Source organism: Neofelis nebulosa, chromosome 2, assembly GCF_028018385.1.
Source record: "Neofelis nebulosa isolate mNeoNeb1 chromosome 2, mNeoNeb1.pri, whole genome shotgun sequence".
Lineage (NCBI taxonomy): Eukaryota > Metazoa > Chordata > Mammalia > Carnivora > Felidae > Neofelis > Neofelis nebulosa.
Genome location: NC_080783.1, coordinates 129,190,198 through 129,208,116, shown reverse-complemented (window position 1 = coordinate 129,208,116; position 17,919 = coordinate 129,190,198). Strand labels below are relative to the sequence as shown.

The 17,919-nt window shown below is 35.2% G+C and overlaps 1 protein-coding gene across 5 annotated transcripts in view; it reads left to right on the top strand.

Moving 5' to 3' along the window:
• GPSM2 (G protein signaling modulator 2) overlaps positions 1-17,919 on the top strand; it is a 48,694-nt gene that overhangs the window by 13,601 nt on the left and 17,174 nt on the right. For all 5 annotated transcript variants that reach the window (XR_009257888.1, XM_058716336.1, XM_058716335.1 and 2 more), the window contains 9 exons: positions 6,716-6,937; positions 7,320-7,455; positions 7,785-7,927; positions 8,471-8,594; positions 8,708-8,823; positions 11,349-11,504; positions 12,627-12,735; positions 14,151-14,280; positions 16,764-16,834. Coding sequence is in view for 4 of the 5 variants with exons in the window: in XM_058716336.1 (XP_058572319.1) it covers positions 6,716-6,937; positions 7,320-7,455; positions 7,785-7,927; positions 8,471-8,594; positions 8,708-8,823; positions 11,349-11,504; positions 12,627-12,735; positions 14,151-14,280; positions 16,764-16,834 (1,207 nt within the window). In the remaining variant the exon portion in view is untranslated. The remainder of the gene's footprint in view (positions 1-6,715; positions 6,938-7,319; positions 7,456-7,784; positions 7,928-8,470; positions 8,595-8,707; positions 8,824-11,348; positions 11,505-12,626; positions 12,736-14,150; positions 14,281-16,763; positions 16,835-17,919) is intronic.

Sequence of the window (17,919 nt, the reverse complement as noted above, 5' to 3'; positions counted from 1 at the left end):
TGCCAATTCTGCTTAATCACTGGTGCCTCCTAGTCACCTGTAGGGCAGAGCCAAGCTTAACATAGTATACGATATCTTCCTTTTTCTAGCTTCTGTGTATTCCTTTGTTCTTACTTTCTTCCAGTCCTAGCCTTGCACTTTGAGCTCTGGTTTCCTATACATATCTTGCTGTTCCGTGTCTCTGTGCCTTTGCTCATGATGCACTCTATGACTTGAATTATCTACTGTTGGAAACCACTTCTAAATGCCATAGTTTGGCTATGTGCCCTCCGTTTGCTCCCATAACATGCTTTGCATATCTCTTTCTTTGCATCAACTATATTAAAATTCATTTGATCTGTTTATAAGTTTGTGTCCTCTTTGACCCCTCCCTTTGACCATTAACTTCCTTAGGGCAGCCATGATGCTAAGCATGTTATCTGACTCATAGTGCACGTGTGATGGAATGTATATTGAACTGCATTGGACATAACTATCAGTTGAACCTAGTGAGTAAGATTTCGTCTTGCTAAACATTTTCAAGAGTGGTATACTTCTTAATACTGTGTAAGAGCAGCAGGTAAGGAGGAGTGGATTATACATCTACCTATGGGAAAGTTAGATTTGTCCTTTTTCTATGATATAGCATAGGTCAGACATAGTTGTGTATTGGTATAGGACTTCACCAAACGAAACTTTAAACACTGTAACTATTTTTAGTAAGAATATGCCATGGGGGACTTGGGTGGCTCAGCCAGTTAAACATCCAACTGGATCTCAGCTCAGGTCTTAATCTCAAGGTCATTAGATTAGGCTTAAACAAAAACAGAAACAAACAAACAAAAAACCAAATCCCAATATGCCAAACAAAGCTTTAGCTTCTTCAGTGCTTTAGGATCAGCGTTCTGTATATTGATATATATTCTGTATATTGGATTATTGTATAATTGCAGGTAATACTTTTTATCCTTTATGTTAGGACTCATGGCCTGGTATAAGTTATTACTCTGCTCTGGTAAACAGGTAGCATATATTGTTTTATCCTTCTTGTTCTTTCATTTTGGAAGTCTTCATCCATCCCTGGAGAACATTCTGTGACACAATGAGTTTATAATTTTGAAATAGAATAATTCTTTAGACACTAAGGTACCTCCTGAGAGAGATTAGAATACTTTATGAAATATTTTGTGACCTATTTATGAAGGTAGAGAGAAATGGAGACTGGTAGTAAAATGAAGTTAGTTTCTAAGCTTTAAAACAGCATATATATGATGGGGGTGTCTGGGTGGCTCAGTCGGTTAAGTGGCCAACTTCAGTTCAGGTCATGATCTCACAGTTTATGAGTTCAAGCCCCACGTCGGGCTCTGTGCTGACAGCTCAGAGCCTAGAGCCTGCTTCAAATTCTGTGCCTCTATCGCCCTCTGCCCCTTGCCCACTCATGCTGTCTCTAAAAAATAAACAAAAAAAAATGTTTTAACAGTATATGATTGTTTTTAAAGTAATTATAATTAGTTTTCGTAGGCATGATAGTATTAATTTTTTTTGAAAATGACTCTTTTAGAGATACATACTAAAATATTTACAAATGAAATCATATGCTTTCTGGAATTTACTTTAAAAGAATCTAGGGTTAGAGAGTGAGGATGGAAATAGAGATGAAACACACTGGTAATATTATATATTGGTAATTGTTGATGTTGAAAGATGGATGTATCAGGTTCATTAGTAAACCAGTTTCTCTTGTATTTCTTTGGAAAATGTCTTTGTTCCTACTTCAGTAACTTTCATATTGTAAAAATTAGACTATTGCACACAATTTGTAAAGGAATACAGTTTTGGTGTTGAATTCTTTAATTTTGCTAGGTAAATGTAGTGGTTAATATTCTTTCCTGAAGAGTATTTGAGGAATATTGAGTTTGAGGTAATGTTAGTGGAAAGAGCATTGGATTTAGAGACAAAGACAGGATTTCATTTCTCAGCTTTGCAGTCCTATGATCTTAATAGGTCACTCCACCTGTCTGAGCATCAATTTCCTCTTCTGTAGTAATACCTCTACAGTAATTCTCAAGAAGGTTATTTTGAGAATTTAACTTAATATACAGTAAAATCACTTTTAAAACTAAGTTACCAATCAAAACTTAAATCTAAATCAAGGTAAATTTATACTACTTTCCCTTTCGCAAGTAAACTAGAATAGATATATGTGGTAAACAGAATGGATGAAAATTGTTTGTGGGAGGTAGGATTGGTAATGGAAAAGATCCATGCCCAATTAGAACACATGGAAGGTGGAACTAAGGTCTGTAAAGAGATTTGACAGCTATAGAAGACAGCACAGTGGAGAAGATGCAGAACACTCTTGTATTGAAGCCTGAGACCTCAATCCCATTGTTTATTCTTAAATAGTATGTAAACCTTTTGAGGGTAGGGTCAAATTTGAACATAATCTGTATGAAATCTTTTTAAATGATGTAGCATTGAGGTTTTAATCCTCTCTTGTTTTCATTGATATACTATGAACACAAGAAACTAAAATTAAGAAGGTAAAGGAAAAATCTAGCGTGGAAGAAAAGTGAATAGTAATAATAATTAAAAATATAAAAATTAAATTGAAATGACATGGGGTTGTGCAAAAAATGAGGAATTATAACTATAATTATAACATTTTGGCAAAATGAAAACATTTCAGTTAAGTATAGTAGTACTGTGCTTATTTGTAGTTATTAGGAATGTACTTTCTTTGCTTCTACAACTAGTTAGGCCATTAGGAAGAATAAAAGAAACTTTGTATGTGGGATGTATTTTAATGGAGGTATTTTCCCAGTTTGTCTTCTACTCTGAGTGTGTTCTTTGTTTCCAACCCAGCTGGTAAACAAATGAAGTAATTCTATTCTCTCATAGAGACAGAGAGGATATGAAATTACTTTCTCTCTTACTATTTAATGATCTTCTAAAAAATTTATAAGCCAACCTGCCTTGACTGTTATGCAATTAGATGTATTTGATTTTAGGTGTTGGAGATTTTGCCAAAATGTTGACTTCTTTTCTAATAAAACATACCAGAGCTACAATATATCTCAGAATTAATCATTACTAGAGAGTTGAGGACTTTATTTTAGGAATTACTTAAATAACTTTTCCAAGGTAGTTTCTCTTATAGGACATTCTTACTTCATGGACTTCAGAGACAGCTGAGCAGCCAGCAGGGTTCCAGTTTGCTGTCACTGTTTCTAATGAAATTATCTAAAATGTCTTTTTAAAAATTTGTAGCTATAAATTCAGTCTGCAGCTAAATTTTGTTACATACATAATTTGGATTGATGGTTCCGGTAAAACGTTGTGTAAGTTTCAAACCAGAAAGTCAAATATTTGTGGTGAAGATGTTTATTTGAAGAAGACACTTCTCTGGTTTATATGGATATAGGCAAACATGTTGTAAACTTCCAATTTTTACATGTCTTATCTATGAATAGCCAGTTCTGCCTTGTCCCTAATTTCCTGGCCAGCCAGCTAATCATCCTGAACTGATGGTGCTGCTGTATGTAACTATTTCTCTACTTCTCCTTCAGTGAAATCATGTGCCATTATTAGTATTCAATTGTACAGTGGCGTGTAATTTTCCTTAACACTCTGTTGATGGACATTTAAGTTGTGTGTGTGTGTGTGTTTGCTGCTGTGAATGTCCTTTCACATATATATTCTTGAAGTTGTGTACATATAACTTTAAGATCAATTCCTACCAGTGAAATTGCTCAATATATAATTTTCTTACATAATTAGAATCATGCTTAAGTTAAAAATTTTTTAATAGAAAAAGTATTTTATATGTAAAAATATCATTTCCAATTTTTTTTTCCTATGGTAATTCTTGAAAGTTCAGTGGTTTCAGTATTCAGACAAATAAAGACACCTAGTTTAGGTAGCCAGTCTAGCAAAAGAATCCTTTAAGAAAATCACATTTTTTACATAGTAGTCTTTGTACTGCCTCATTTCTCTTCATACACAAAATACAGCAATCACCTCATAAAACCTCAAAAATAATCTTTTTCTTTATGAAGTCCCTAATTTTCAAAAATACAGTTTTTTTAAATATTTAATTTTGACAGAGACAGAGATGGAGCATGAGTGGGGGAGGGGCAGAGAGAGAGAGAGGGAGACACAGAATCTGAAACAGGGTCCAGGCTCTGAGCTGTCAGCACAGAGCCTGATGCGGGGCTTGAACTCACAGACCGCGAGATCATGACCTGAGCTGAAGTTGGATACTCAACCCACTGAGCCCCCCAGGTGCCCCTCAAAAATACAGTTTTAAAGGGCAGTTTTTACTTGTGAAAGATGAAAATTGGTTTTATTAATTTGAAATGACATGAAATATAAATATAGCAGGGGTGCCTAAGTGGCTCAGTCAGTTAAGTGTCCAACTTTGGCTCAGGTCATGATCTCGCAGTTTCGGAGTTTGAGCACCGTGTCAGGCTCTGTGCTGACAGCTCAGAGCCAGGAGCCCGCTTCGAATTCTGTGTCTCCCTCTCTCTCTCTGCCCCTCTCCAGCTTGTGCTGTCTCTCTCTCCCTCAAAAATAAATGAACATTAAAAAAAATTTATAAATAAGTAAATATAGCAAAAATTCTAAGTTTTCTGGTTTAACTGATTAATTTTTCTGTGTGCTTTAGATCTTTCTTCTTTGTATATAATTGGTCTAATGTTGAAGCAAAATGTTAAATAGAGGTTCATTTGCATTATTTTGCCTAAATCCATTAAGTGGGGGTGAAATCACTAGTGTAATTGTGATCACACTGTATCCTTTTACTTAATTACTTGAATTATAAAAAAAAGGATACCTGGATGTAAAACTTGAAATTTACCTATCATAGATAACTACATAAATCTGCTACATAACCAAAAGTCTGCTTTGAACCTTTGCAATTGGCTCTGTTAATCTTAGTCCAGACTTTTCTCTTTATCAGATTTATTTTCCACTTTTGCAATCCCATTTTAATTTATGGCTTTAAGGAACCTTGGAGTTTTATAGGCTAAAAGACAGCATCTGAAGAAACATGTTAATTGATTGGCCTGCTACTAGAAATACAAAAGTATAATCCTATTTGAATGAATTTAGGGCGAGTTGTGGTTTAATTTCTATTTCTTGTTAAAGCAGTGATTCTCAACTCTGGCTTATATGTTGGAATTACTTGGGGGTGTTTAAAAAATACTATGAGCCAGACCTCATACCTAGAGAGTGGGACCCAGCATTGAGAGCTTTAAAAAGCACTCCATATGAGCTCTGCTGTGGTGCAGCCAGGATTAGGAATCACTGCTCTGTTAGAGTTGTTCAAAGCTAATTCCAGTAAGGAGTAATTTCATGCTGCTCAACAAAATTAGAATGCTTGATGAGCTTAATCAGAGTTTCCCAAAGGGTGATAGTGTCCCTACCACTGGTGTTACATAAGGTAATTTTACTTTTTTATTTTAATACTTACATATTTGTTTTAATGTGCATTAGAAAATAAGTATCACACCAAACTCCTCACAGTTCCATGGATACTGCTTTGAAGCCAGATTTTTAAAAATTGCATGTGCCAATTTCAAAGAAATTTGCCAAATTGTAGAAACACACTTAAGTGGATGATTATGTAAAATATAAACATGGCAGGGGCGCCTGGGTGGCGCAGTCGGTTAAGCGTCCGACTTCAGCCAGGTCACGATCTCGCGGTCCGTGAGTTCGAGCCCCGCGTCGGGCTCTGGGCTGATGGCTCAGAGCCTGGAGCCTGTTTCTGATTCTGTGTCTCCCTCTCTCTCTGCCCTCCCCCGTTCATGCTCTGTCTCTCTCTGTCCCAAAAATAAATAAAAAATGTTGAAAAAAAAAAAAAATTATAAAAATAAAAAAAATAAAAAAAATAAAAAAAAAATAAAATATGAACATGGCAGAAATCATAAAAATGTTAAAGAAACACAGTGGCAACTTTGGTAAAAGTCACCTTCTAAAATCTAGGATTAGAACCTAAAGTATCATTGCTTTTTCTCCAATGTATATTTAAAATAACTTAATTCTTCTAGCTTTTAAAAATCCAGTGACAGACTTTGAGAATTAGAATTTCTGAAAATATTTAAATTACTGCTTTCTAACAAAGTTTCTTGTCACTTAGTTCTCTTATAGAAGTATGCCTTATAGATCAAAATACTTTGCTCCTTTTTTTTCTGAGGTAGAGATACCATGTGGTGGTAAGGACAGAAAGGAGTGTGTGTGAGTGTTTGAGACAGAGAAAGGGATAGGGATGGTAGGAGGGCTTGATGGCTGAGTAGGTCACTTAGATACCTAGATAGAGAAGAGTATTAATTATAAGACATCACCTTCCCCAGGTACCTGTTTTCTCCCACACTCTGAGGAAGTCCATAAGTCTGCCACAACTCAGAATACTTTAGGAAACACTACTTTAGGTTCTCTCATTGGTGAAGTGGGTTGCTCTGGGTGGGCCAATTAAAATGGGCTCCATGTAGAGGTATTTAGCTATCCTATATAAAAGACCTCTGGGGCTCAGAGACATTTGATTAGGCAAATAGCTCATGCTATAAATAATAGTTTACTGTTTTATCAATAATGTATATATACTTTAATTATAGAGGCAGCTCTTCTAAGCAAGAGTAGACACAGCCAACATTAAAATTGTATTACCTGAAGTTAAAAATACTGTGGTGCAGTTATAATATAATGTTGTAAATGTCTGTCCTATGTAATTTTATAGAATGGAAGCTTCTTGCCTAGAACTGGCCTTGGAAGGGGAACGTCTGTGTAAGTCAGGAGACTGCCGTGCTGGTGTGTCCTTCTTTGAAGCTGCAGTTCAAGTTGGAACTGAAGACCTAAAAACACTTAGTGCTATTTACAGCCAGCTGGGCAATGCTTATTTCTATTTGCATGATTATGCCAAAGCATTAGAATACCATCATCATGATTTAACTCTAGCAAGGTAATTAATTTAAGCTTTTTAATACTCTTTCTCCTTGAATGTTTCTTAAAAAATGTTTATTCAATTAAAAAAAATGAACTTAATACATTTTAGTGAGTTCTGATTCAGTAGCACTGCATTTTAAAACTTTAGGCTGATCACAGTTTAATGAAATGATTTAATAGTAGTGAAATGACACTAGAGTTTAATTAAATGAATGAAAATTAATTACATTTAAATACAGAAACATAAGTTTTACATTTTTATTTAAAGTAGGTTTCAAGGCTAATAACAGGTCCTTCTTACCTAAAGCATGTCAGTTGTCCTCTAGGGAAAACTATACTCTGGCTGCTTGCTTTATTTTTAACACCATTTGCTTTCCCCTCCCCCCCCCTCCCCCCAGGACTATTGGAGATCAGCTGGGGGAAGCCAAAGCTAGCGGTAATCTGGGAAACACCTTAAAAGTTCTTGGGAATTTTGATGAAGCTGTAGTTTGTTGTCAGCGACACCTAGATATTTCCAGAGAGCTTAATGACAAGGTAATAAGGAATATTACATAGTGGGCCAAATGTTTTATTTGAAATTGCTTTGTGTTTTAATTTTACTTAATTATTCTGTAGTTTATCTAAAAGTTAATACCAATAAAGAAAATATTCATAGAAAAATAGAAGTAAGAAATTTAAAATAGTGGAGAAAAAATAGTAGACATTCTTTCATAAGTAATCATTTATTTGGTTGTATGGATGGCCATCGTAAACATTTCTTTCTCTTGACCATCAAGGATAATTATAAATAAATATACGTGATAAGCATTATAATACCTGGCTTCTGATTTCAAAACATAAACTCTGTTGATATCTTCATCTAGGTGGGAGAAGCAAGAGCACTTTACAATCTTGGAAATGTGTATCATGCCAAAGGGAAAAGTTTTGCCTGCCCTGGTCCTCAAGACATGGGAGAATTTCCAGAAGACGTGAGAAATGCTCTGCAGGCAGCTGTGGATTATTACGAGTAAGTAGCACTGATGCAGTCCTGTGGCCCACCTAAGGCTTGGACCTGCTCTACATTCTTTATCCAGTAATACGTTTTTAAGTTTGGGAAAGGTTTTAGAATTATGGACTAGCAAGTAAAAATAAACCATCAAATCGCTGCCAAAATGTTATAGTGTTGGAATAGAGTAATCCCCTCCCCAGGAAAGCTTTCCTTTAAATTGTTAACCGGTGCCACTTAGTGGCAAAAACAAGAAATATCAATCGTTAGTCTAAACTATTTGGAGTAAATTTAGTTTTTTATCAGTAGAATTTCATAGAACTTCTTAGCTGTAACGGTTCCAAGATTGAATCTGTCCTTGACTCTGGACAGAAACCTGCCTGAATGGTTCAGTAAAGTGTTCCCATTTATTTCCCATAATCATCCTCCATCATACATATACCTCTAAAATTTACACTATGACTGTAAGCTTAGAAATTTTTTTGATAAGAATTTGATTTATAAATTAAATCAATACATTTTTTTCTCAAACGTATTTTTTTCACAACTTTTGTTATCATTTAGGGAAAACCTATCACTAGTGACTGCTTTGGGTGACCGAGCAGCCCAAGGACGTGCCTTTGGAAATCTTGGAAACACACATTACCTCCTTGGCAACTTCAGGGATGCGGTTATAGCCCATGAACAGGTATAGTGCAAGGCTTTGAGGCCAGATCATTTTCCCCATCAGTGTTCTGAATAGTGATTAGATTATTCTTTAGTTTTATTATAGCTATATCTAACTAGAATTTTCTGTTTCAGCGTCTCCTTATTGCAAAAGAATTTGGAGATAAAGCAGCTGAAAGAAGAGCATATAGCAACCTTGGAAATGCATATATATTTCTTGGTGAATTTGAAACTGCCTCTGAATACTACAAGTTAGTCTAATATTTCTATAGATAAATGTAAAATGAATAGTTATGCAGTCCTATAAAATCATAGACTTTGGGTTTAAAACTTGCTTTTTGCACATACTAGCAGCAGGAACTTATACTTCTAAGCCTCAGTTTCTTCATCTGTAACGGATGATGCCCAAAAGCAACGGACGATGCTTTTGGGATTGTTGTGAGGATTGAATGAAAGAATATATTAAGCATTTACTTTGCATAGGATGTGGCACATAGTCCTAAATAAATATTGTACCTTCGATTTAATCATAGCAATATGACTCCTTTATATTTTTGTTAGTTTTTATCTTTAAAACTGTTTTTAAATGAAATTCTAAACTTTTAAAGTCTTTTAAACCTGTTTAGTGTGTGGGGTATGTACATTTATATGCTTTTTTTCACCCAGTTATGTGTTTGCAAAAAGCCACAAGAAAGTCTGGTAACAAAAATATGCCCTAGTTTTCATCAGTGATCACTTAATTCTTTTCCCCACCATTGTACCCTCGTGTTGAACATTTCACCCACCCTCTCCTGCCCATCTTTCATCCTCACCATAAACTGAGGCCCCCATTCACTTGCCTGAGGAGTTGGCAAACCAACTCCTCTGGGAAAGGTCTTTCTGGTCTTTCAATAGACTTGATACATAGATAATAGGAAAGTGTAGACTGTTTGGGATTGTCTGGTCTGTGCTTTCTAGTTTGGAGTTTTCTCTAATTAGTGGGGATTGAAGGCCCATATAGACCTTAGGCAGAAGCCAGTTTGAACCAAAGATACAATGATTGAGTTGTATTGTTAAAGAATCCAGTGTGAGAGGGTTTGGGATAGTTTGTCATCTAAAAACAAAAGGTAAAATTGCTTTAGGTCCATCTTAAAAACTAGAATGTCATCCCACCCTACTTTAAACATTGACTAATGGGTAATATTTGTTCGTTGATTAGATATAAGATATCCTCGTAAATAAAATACATTACTATATAAGGAATACGTAGTTTGATTTTGATTTTATTTTGATTTATTTTTTTAAGTTTTATTTATTTAAGTAAGCTCTACACCCAACATGGGGCTGAAACTCCTGACCCTGAGAGTTGGATGCTGTTCTGACTGAGCCAGCCAGGCACCCCTATATTTTGATTTTAAATATAAAAGTTTCTTATATTTTAAAGCCAAAAGACATGGAAATGTCTTAATTAATAGATGATCTACTTGTATTAAATACTTAAAAATTCTGCAATAAAGTGGATGGTGGCTGTTTGAGTAAAGAACAAGAGTATGAAGTAATGAAACTTCTTCCCGCTGCCCTCTCCATAAGCAGGCTAAAACTCAGAACTCTCAGGACTGCACAAGAAGGCTATCTTAATGTTTTAAATCGCTATCCTTCAGGATAGAAAGCAGTAGTAGTAGCAGTTTGGTAAACCTACTTTAGCAATTGAATTTGTTCCAGAAGGACTTCTGAATATTTACAAATTATACCGTCAAAGAATAATGGTGTGCCAGAAAAATACTCCAGGAACTCAAAGCAATTCCAGAAGTCTTGCAAAAATGTTTGAGAGGAGGCAATGTTAGAATAAGTGTGTGGTCTCCCAAGGTGACAGCTTTGAAGGTATCACCATTAAATATAAAATTTCAGGCTTGTTTGCTTAAAACTATATTATCTATCATATACCTATTTTTTGTATAATTATAAATCACATGAAATATTTGTACTATTTGGCATAAACTATAGGAGTCATTTAAGTTACTGGATCTAAAGCATCTGTAGGCTTAAGTGCTGATAATAATAATCAAAACAGTATTTACATTTGTTAGCATCTCCTGCGAGCAAGATGTCATTCTAAGCACTTCATATATACTAATTTGTTTCATCCTCACAAAACCCTGTGAGGTATTTTCCCCATTTTACAGACGAGGAAACAGAGAGTTTGAGTGACTTGCCCTGTGACAGAGCTAATAATTGCCAAAGTTGGGATTTGAACCCATTCTAACTTTAGGGTCCACACTCTTAACTGGGACACTAGGTTCTCATTGATTCAATGTGTGTTAGGTAGAATCTGGTTAATGTTTAAATGTGGTATTTAATATTTTTCATGAATCAGTGACTACTGATTCTACACATTCTACACATTAGAATTTTGAGTACTATGTTTTGAATTTTGGCAAAATGCAAAGACAACAGTATAATTGAAAAGAGAGGTTATGTGGACAAAATTTTCTTACTTTTAAGCTATTGCCACTACAACTTGGATAGTTTTTTTTAGAGACACTTGGTCTTGTGTCAGTATTCCTTTTCTCTGAAGAATATTTAATAGGGCTCTCAAATTTATTCTGAGAGTCTGGATTTGGTTTTTGTGTTTCCAAAACAACTTCATTTTGTCTGAAAGTGATGGAGAAAGTATGAGATATTAAACTCTAAAATAAATTTACTTTAGAGGCAGGAAGAAAAATTAGTGTTTTATTTTATGATTATTATAGCCAAAAATAAAAATGATCATTATGTAAGAATTAATTTCTTTTTTTAGAAAGACACTACTATTGGCTCGACAGCTTAAAGACAGAGCTGTAGAAGCACAGTCTTGCTATAGTCTCGGAAACACATACACTTTGCTTCAAGACTATGAAAAGGCCATCGATTATCATCTGAAGCACTTAGCAATTGCTCAAGAGCTGAATGATAGGTAAGTTATACAGCTCCCTACTATAATTATAGTAAAATATAGATGCATTATTGAATCCTTAGAATTTTTCCTTTGTTTTTAAGTTTGTTTCCTTTGTTTTCTTTTTAATTCTTTTTTAAGGAATTTCTTCTGTTTTAGTTACCTTCTCTGTACGTTATTGCTTGAAGGGCTAGCATGTCATAGGAGTTTGCAATGGTCCATATAGCCTTGAACCAAGATCAATAAGTAGGTCACAAACTCGGTTGCCTGCAAAGGTCCTCCTGACTAGAACAGTGTGGGAATTGTGGTGATCTTAGAGATAAGGCCCAGCGTAAGGGGGCAGCTGTTACTCAGCTCCAGCTAACTGATGCCAGGCAGGACCAAGGGTCTGTAATGTCCAGGTACTCCTCTGTTTTCAAGAGAAGCTGGAAGTCCTGAGTTTTATTTGAAATCTTCTGATTTTTAAATATTGGTGGCTATTTTTTTTAAATAAAAAACTGTATGATAAAACAGAATCTGTGCAGGCATTTAGTCTGTGATGTTTGCTTTAGAAAGAGATTTTTACTTCAGTATGAAGAACTGCTTTTCTGTAATTGTTCAAAATGAAATATGTTACTTCAAGAGGTAGTACATTCTCTCTCCCCAGTGGTGTTCAAACCTGGACTGAATGATTACTTGGTAGGGCTGTCATGGAAAGAAAATGGGCAGTTTAACTAGAAGACCTATTAGATTTTATTATTTTATAATAAATTGTATGTTTGAAAAGGATGTTTCCCATTTTTTGCTTGACTCTGAGTTTGGTATTATCTGGGTATTCTAATATGTCTCCAGTGATGTGATAGTATGTTCTTTATATGAAAGACCAAATCCAAGAGTGGGAGAGAGCCAAAGCATAAGAGACTCTTAAAAACTGAGCACAAACTGAGGGCTGATGGGGGGTGGGTGATGGGTATTAAAGAGGGCATCTTTTGGGATGAGCACTGGGTGTTGTATGGAAACCAATTTGACAATAAATTTCATATATTTAAAAAAAAAAACAAATCCAAAACATTGTTTATACCATTAATTACTGCTAAATAGCTTTTATTCTACACACAGCTCTCCTTTCATATAACTATATGTTAGCTTTGAATTGTTTTGTAGAATTGGTGAAGGAAGAGCATGTTGGAGCTTAGGAAATGCATACACAGCTCTAGGGAATCATGATCAAGCAATGCATTTTGCTGAAAAGCACTTGGAAATTTCAAGAGAGGTATGTAACTAAAAAACGCCTGTCTGTGCTATGTGATTCACAAATTAGCACGGGGGAAGCCCTATTATTTCTCTGGATTTCTCCTGTATAACCTAGTAATATATCTATGTTATTCCCTTGGCATAAAAACTGCACAAAGCATTTTGAGATACAGATCAGAGGTCTGTTTGCATTGGCTTTGATGTAGGAAGATAGGAAGGTTAAGACCAGGCATAGGGGAATGGAAAGATTACTAAAATATGCCTCCTGTCTCTACATGGAAAAGTAGCATGGTATGGAAAGAAAAAACGGGTTTTTTGTTGTTGTTGTAGTTGTTGTCTTTTTTTTTTTTTTAACATGGTTGTTATAATCAAGGATTTATAACCCAGATTGTATCTGTTCCTGGGGCACCTGGGTGGCTCAGTCGGTTGAGCGTCTGACTTCGGCTTAGGTCATGATCTCGTTGTCTGTGAGTTTCGAGCCCCATGTCGGGCTCTGTGCTAACAGCTCGGAGCCTGGAGCCTGCTTCGGATTCTGTGTCTCCCTCACTCTCTGCCCCCTCCCCCGCTCATGCTCTGTGTCTGTCTGTCTGTCTCTCTCTCTCTCTGTCAAAAATAAATAAACATTAAAAAAGTAAATTAAGGGGCGCCTGGGTGGCGCAGTCGGTTAAGCGTCCGACTTCAGCCAGGTCACGATCTCGCGGTCTGTGAGTTCGAGCCCCGCGTCAGGCTCTGGGCTGATGGCTCGGAGCCTGGAGCCTGTTTCCGATTCTGTGTGTCCCTCTCTCTCTGCCCCTCCCCCGTTCATGCTCTGTCTCTCTCTGTCCCAAAAATAAATTAAAAAACGTTGAAAAAAAAATATTAAAAAAAAAAAAAAAAAGTAAATTAAAAAAAAAAAAAGATTGTTATCTGTTCCTGTTCCAGTTCTGCTTTCTGGCTATTTGAGCTTGGAAATCTTTTCTAAACCTCATTTCTCATCTGTAAAATGGGAAGAATAACATCTACCTTGCAAATCATTATAAGAATTAGAGATAGTGTATGTAAAAGTGCCTAGTGTAATATCTGTTGCTGGCTTAATAGATACTATGGTATGGAAACAATATTCTAAGGAAATTTTATTCATGTGTTGGCAACTTAATGTGTCACAGAATAACCTACGTTATTATTAAATATGATTGTAGAGATTAAGAGCAATTAGTATTTAGAGAATGGAAGTATTGGTAGAATGTAATCAGCTTTCCTATTGCCATATTTTAGAAGTTTCCCTTTTCTTTAAAGCAACTATTATTGAAAAAACCCATTTCATTCAGTCTCTTAATTCTAATAGAACTGTTTTCATTTCTATTTTCTTCCAGTTTTAGGTTCATAACATTTTCAGCTAATCTTCACCATTGTCTTTAAATACTACTCTAAAATATAAATGCTTGTTGGTTGTAGGTTGGGGATAGAAGTGGTGAACTAACAGCACGACTGAATCTCTCAGATCTTCAAATGGTTCTTGGTCTGAGCTACAGCACAAATAATTCAATAATGTCTGAAAATATTGAAATTGATAACAATTTGCATGGTAAGTAACAGGTCTTCAACCCAATTTCTTTATCCTCAATTACATTTAAATTACTCATAACATGTTAACCATCTCCAGAGAGAATATATAACTTAGGAAGCTCAAATTTTTATAATACCTTTTTGCTTTACCATAGTCCTGTTGATGTATCACTGTAGAATACGGTATTTTACGGTTGTTATCTTGAACTTAGGAATGGTAAAGGTATGATTATTTTCTATAGGGTCACTCAAATTTATAAATGTTTGATGACAAAATTAAAATATTTTATTGTTTATTCTTTTTGATTCAAATGTTTTTACATATTTGATTTTTGTTTAGCTCTTGTTTCATTTCTAAGGTTATCTCTTAGATGAAAATTAAAAGGTCTGATAATACCAGTATTGAAACGTGGGTAATGGAAGCTCTCATTCAGTGTTGATGGTGACAGAGATGTGTTTACTCTCAAGAACAATGTGGCAACATTCTGGTAAAGTTGAGGATGTACTGAGCATATGATCTGGCATTTCCACTGCCAGTTACATACCACTGATATCCAAACTGGAAGAAACACTTGCTCGTGTCACTAAGAGAAAGAGACATTTTCAAGAATTTCTGTAATAGTACTGCTTATGATAACAAAAAATAAGAAGCACTCTAAATCTCTGTCCCCAGTAGAATGGATAAAGAATTTCCTAGTCCTAAAATGGCAGTCAAAATTAAACTACACATGAACTTGGCTGAATCTCACAAACATAAAGTTTCTCAAAGGAAGCAAGTTAGATGATATATACAGTATGAGAGCATTTATTATAAAATAAACTAAATTGCTTGGAGATCTATATATATGTAAATAGATGAAACATGAAATATATGAAAATATAAAAAATTATAGGGAGGAGGAGGCACATTTTCAGAGAGTCACAAAGGAGTTAATATGTTGATAGTGGTTTATTTGTTAAGCTGGGTATTAGGTATCATATATTCCTTATGCCTTTAAAATATTGCTTAATCTTTAAAATATTGATTGGATATGAAAATGTGAAAATGGATATGAAAATATGTTTCTCTATATTCAATGCTAACTTTATTGAAAAAACTTTTGACGACCATGTTTATGTTTATTTAACATGTTTCCTGGTCAGCATTAAATCTCTCATCTAATGTGATCTTAAAATGAATATGAGTAACAATATAGAACTAGAGGTGTTACTTTGATTCTTACCTTGAAATTGAAGGCCTAAAGCCTTTTCCTTGGGTTTTTACTTAATTAAAAAAAATTTTTTTATTGTTTGTTTATTTTTGAGAGAATGTGAGTGGGGGAGGGGCAGAGAGAGAGAGAGAGAGAGAGGGAGACACAAAGTCCAAAGAAGGCTCCAGGCTCTGAGCTGTCAGCACAGAGCCTGACACGAGGCTTGAACTCACGAGCCATGAGATCATGACCTGACCTGAAGTTGGATGCCCAACCGACTGAGCCACCCAGGAGCCCCTTATTATTTTTTTTAATGTTTATTTATTTTTGAGAGATAGAACATGAGCTGGAGAGGGCTGTAGAGAGGCGGGGGATAGAGGATCTGGAGCGGGCTCCATGCTGAAAACAGAGCCCTATGCAGGGCTCGAACCCATGAACTATGAGATGATGACTTGAGCCAAAGTCAGACATTTAACTGACTGGTTTTTACTTACTTAAACTACCCTACAGTTTGTTTTTTCCCCTACTATAATCATTTTAGTGGTTTTTTTAAATTTGTGTTTTTTCCAGTTTGAGAAATATTTGACATACATGATTGTAAATTAAAGGTGTACAGTATGATGACCTGATTTATACCTAGTGAAATGATCACCACAGTAGGTTCAGTTAACATCCATCTTCTCATACAGATAGCAAAAGGGAAAAAAAATTCTTCTTATGATGAACATTCTTAGGATAAACCCCCCTAGCAACTTTCCTAAGTGTCATACAGCAATGTTGACTGTAGTCATCATGATGTACGTTCTATCCCTGGTACTTATTTACCTTATAACCGGAGGTTTGTACCTTTTGACCACCTTCTTCCTTTCCCCCTCCGTAATCCTCTGCCTCTGGTAAATCACAAGTTTGATCTCTTTTTTTCCTAGTTCAGGTTGTTTTTTTTCTTTTTAGATTCCACTATAAGATCATACGGGATTTGTCCTTCTCATTTTCTTTTAAGAGTTTCTGTGGATAGTATAAAACCAGTTATTATAAAATGCCTTTTCTAAATTAAGGGGTAATGTCAGTAACCAAAGTTAGTTTCCAACCAAAATGTAACTTCCCTACATCAAAGCATTTTAGAGGGAGTGTATATTCTATTTTTATGTAGTTGGTATGGAAAATTATTATTCTTAAAAAAATACATGTTTGTATGTTTCCTCCTTCCATATGGGTTTGTGTAACAGACTTTAAAATTGAATAACCTAGTCATGCTGAATTTGTAGTCTTAAGGACTTCCCCATGTATTTGAATTTTTTTTTTTTTTACAAAGGTGCACGCCCGAAGTTTGGACACCGACACAGTATGGAAAACATGGAACTTATGAAGTTAACACCAGAAAAGGTTGGCAGCCCTTAGGTTTTTAAATTTCTTGAACTGTTATAATCAAATATTTAAGTAACTTTTAACTTACATGAATAGTTTAAATAAACCTTGTGTTGTATGGGTATCACTTTAAAATTTTCCTTTAAAAAGAATTTTTAAAAAGTGCAGTCTAAAAAGAATGTGCCTAATATGCTGCCATCTGTTTAAGAGAAGCATTATGCATCTATATCCTTTGTAGATGCTTAAAACATTTCAGGAAGAATCTCTAAGAAACCTGCTAATAAAAATAACAATTGCTTCTGGGAAAAGGAGTGGATGTCTCAGAAGAGATACTTTGTACACAGTTTTAGTTTGAACTGTTTGAACATTTTAACATGTACGTGTATCACTTTTCTTAATTACTTTTTTTAAATGGGAAAATTAAAGGGTTAGGAAGCTTTTTTCCCCCAACTAAGTAACAGCAACATTATTAGTAAGATAAGTGATATGTATGATCAAGCTAGTTTTTCTGGCTGCATTTCTTAAAAGCATTTTCTTCACTAACAACTGTTTATTCAAGATGCATCTGCCTTAGGCTTTTGTTTTCAGTAACAGAGAAGGGACTTTATAATTAGAAAAGTTATTTTTTCTTTTATAATTTTCTATTAAGTTTTTTTAATTCCAGTGTAGTTAACATACAGTGTTATGGGAGTTCCAGGTGTGCAGTATAGTGATTCAGCACTTCTGTGCATTACTCAGTGCTCATCATGCTAAGTGTACTCTTTAATCTCCATCACCTAGTTCACCCATCCCCCCACCCAGGGAAAAGATTAGTGAAGAAAAGAAATCTAGGTCCTTTCTTCCACCTTTAATTTTACATTGTTAAAGCAGGCTGTTGTTCTTTTATGGTTTTTTTTTTTTTTTTAATTTTTTTTTTTTTTTTTTAACGTTTATTTATTTTTGAGACAGAGAGAGACAGAGCATGAATGGGGGAGGGTCAGAGAGAGGGAGACACAGAATCTGAAACAGGCTCCGGGCTCTGAGCTGTCAGCACAGGGGCCCGATGCGGGGCTCGAACTCACGGACCGCGAGATCGTGACCTGAGCCGAAGTCGGCGCTCAACC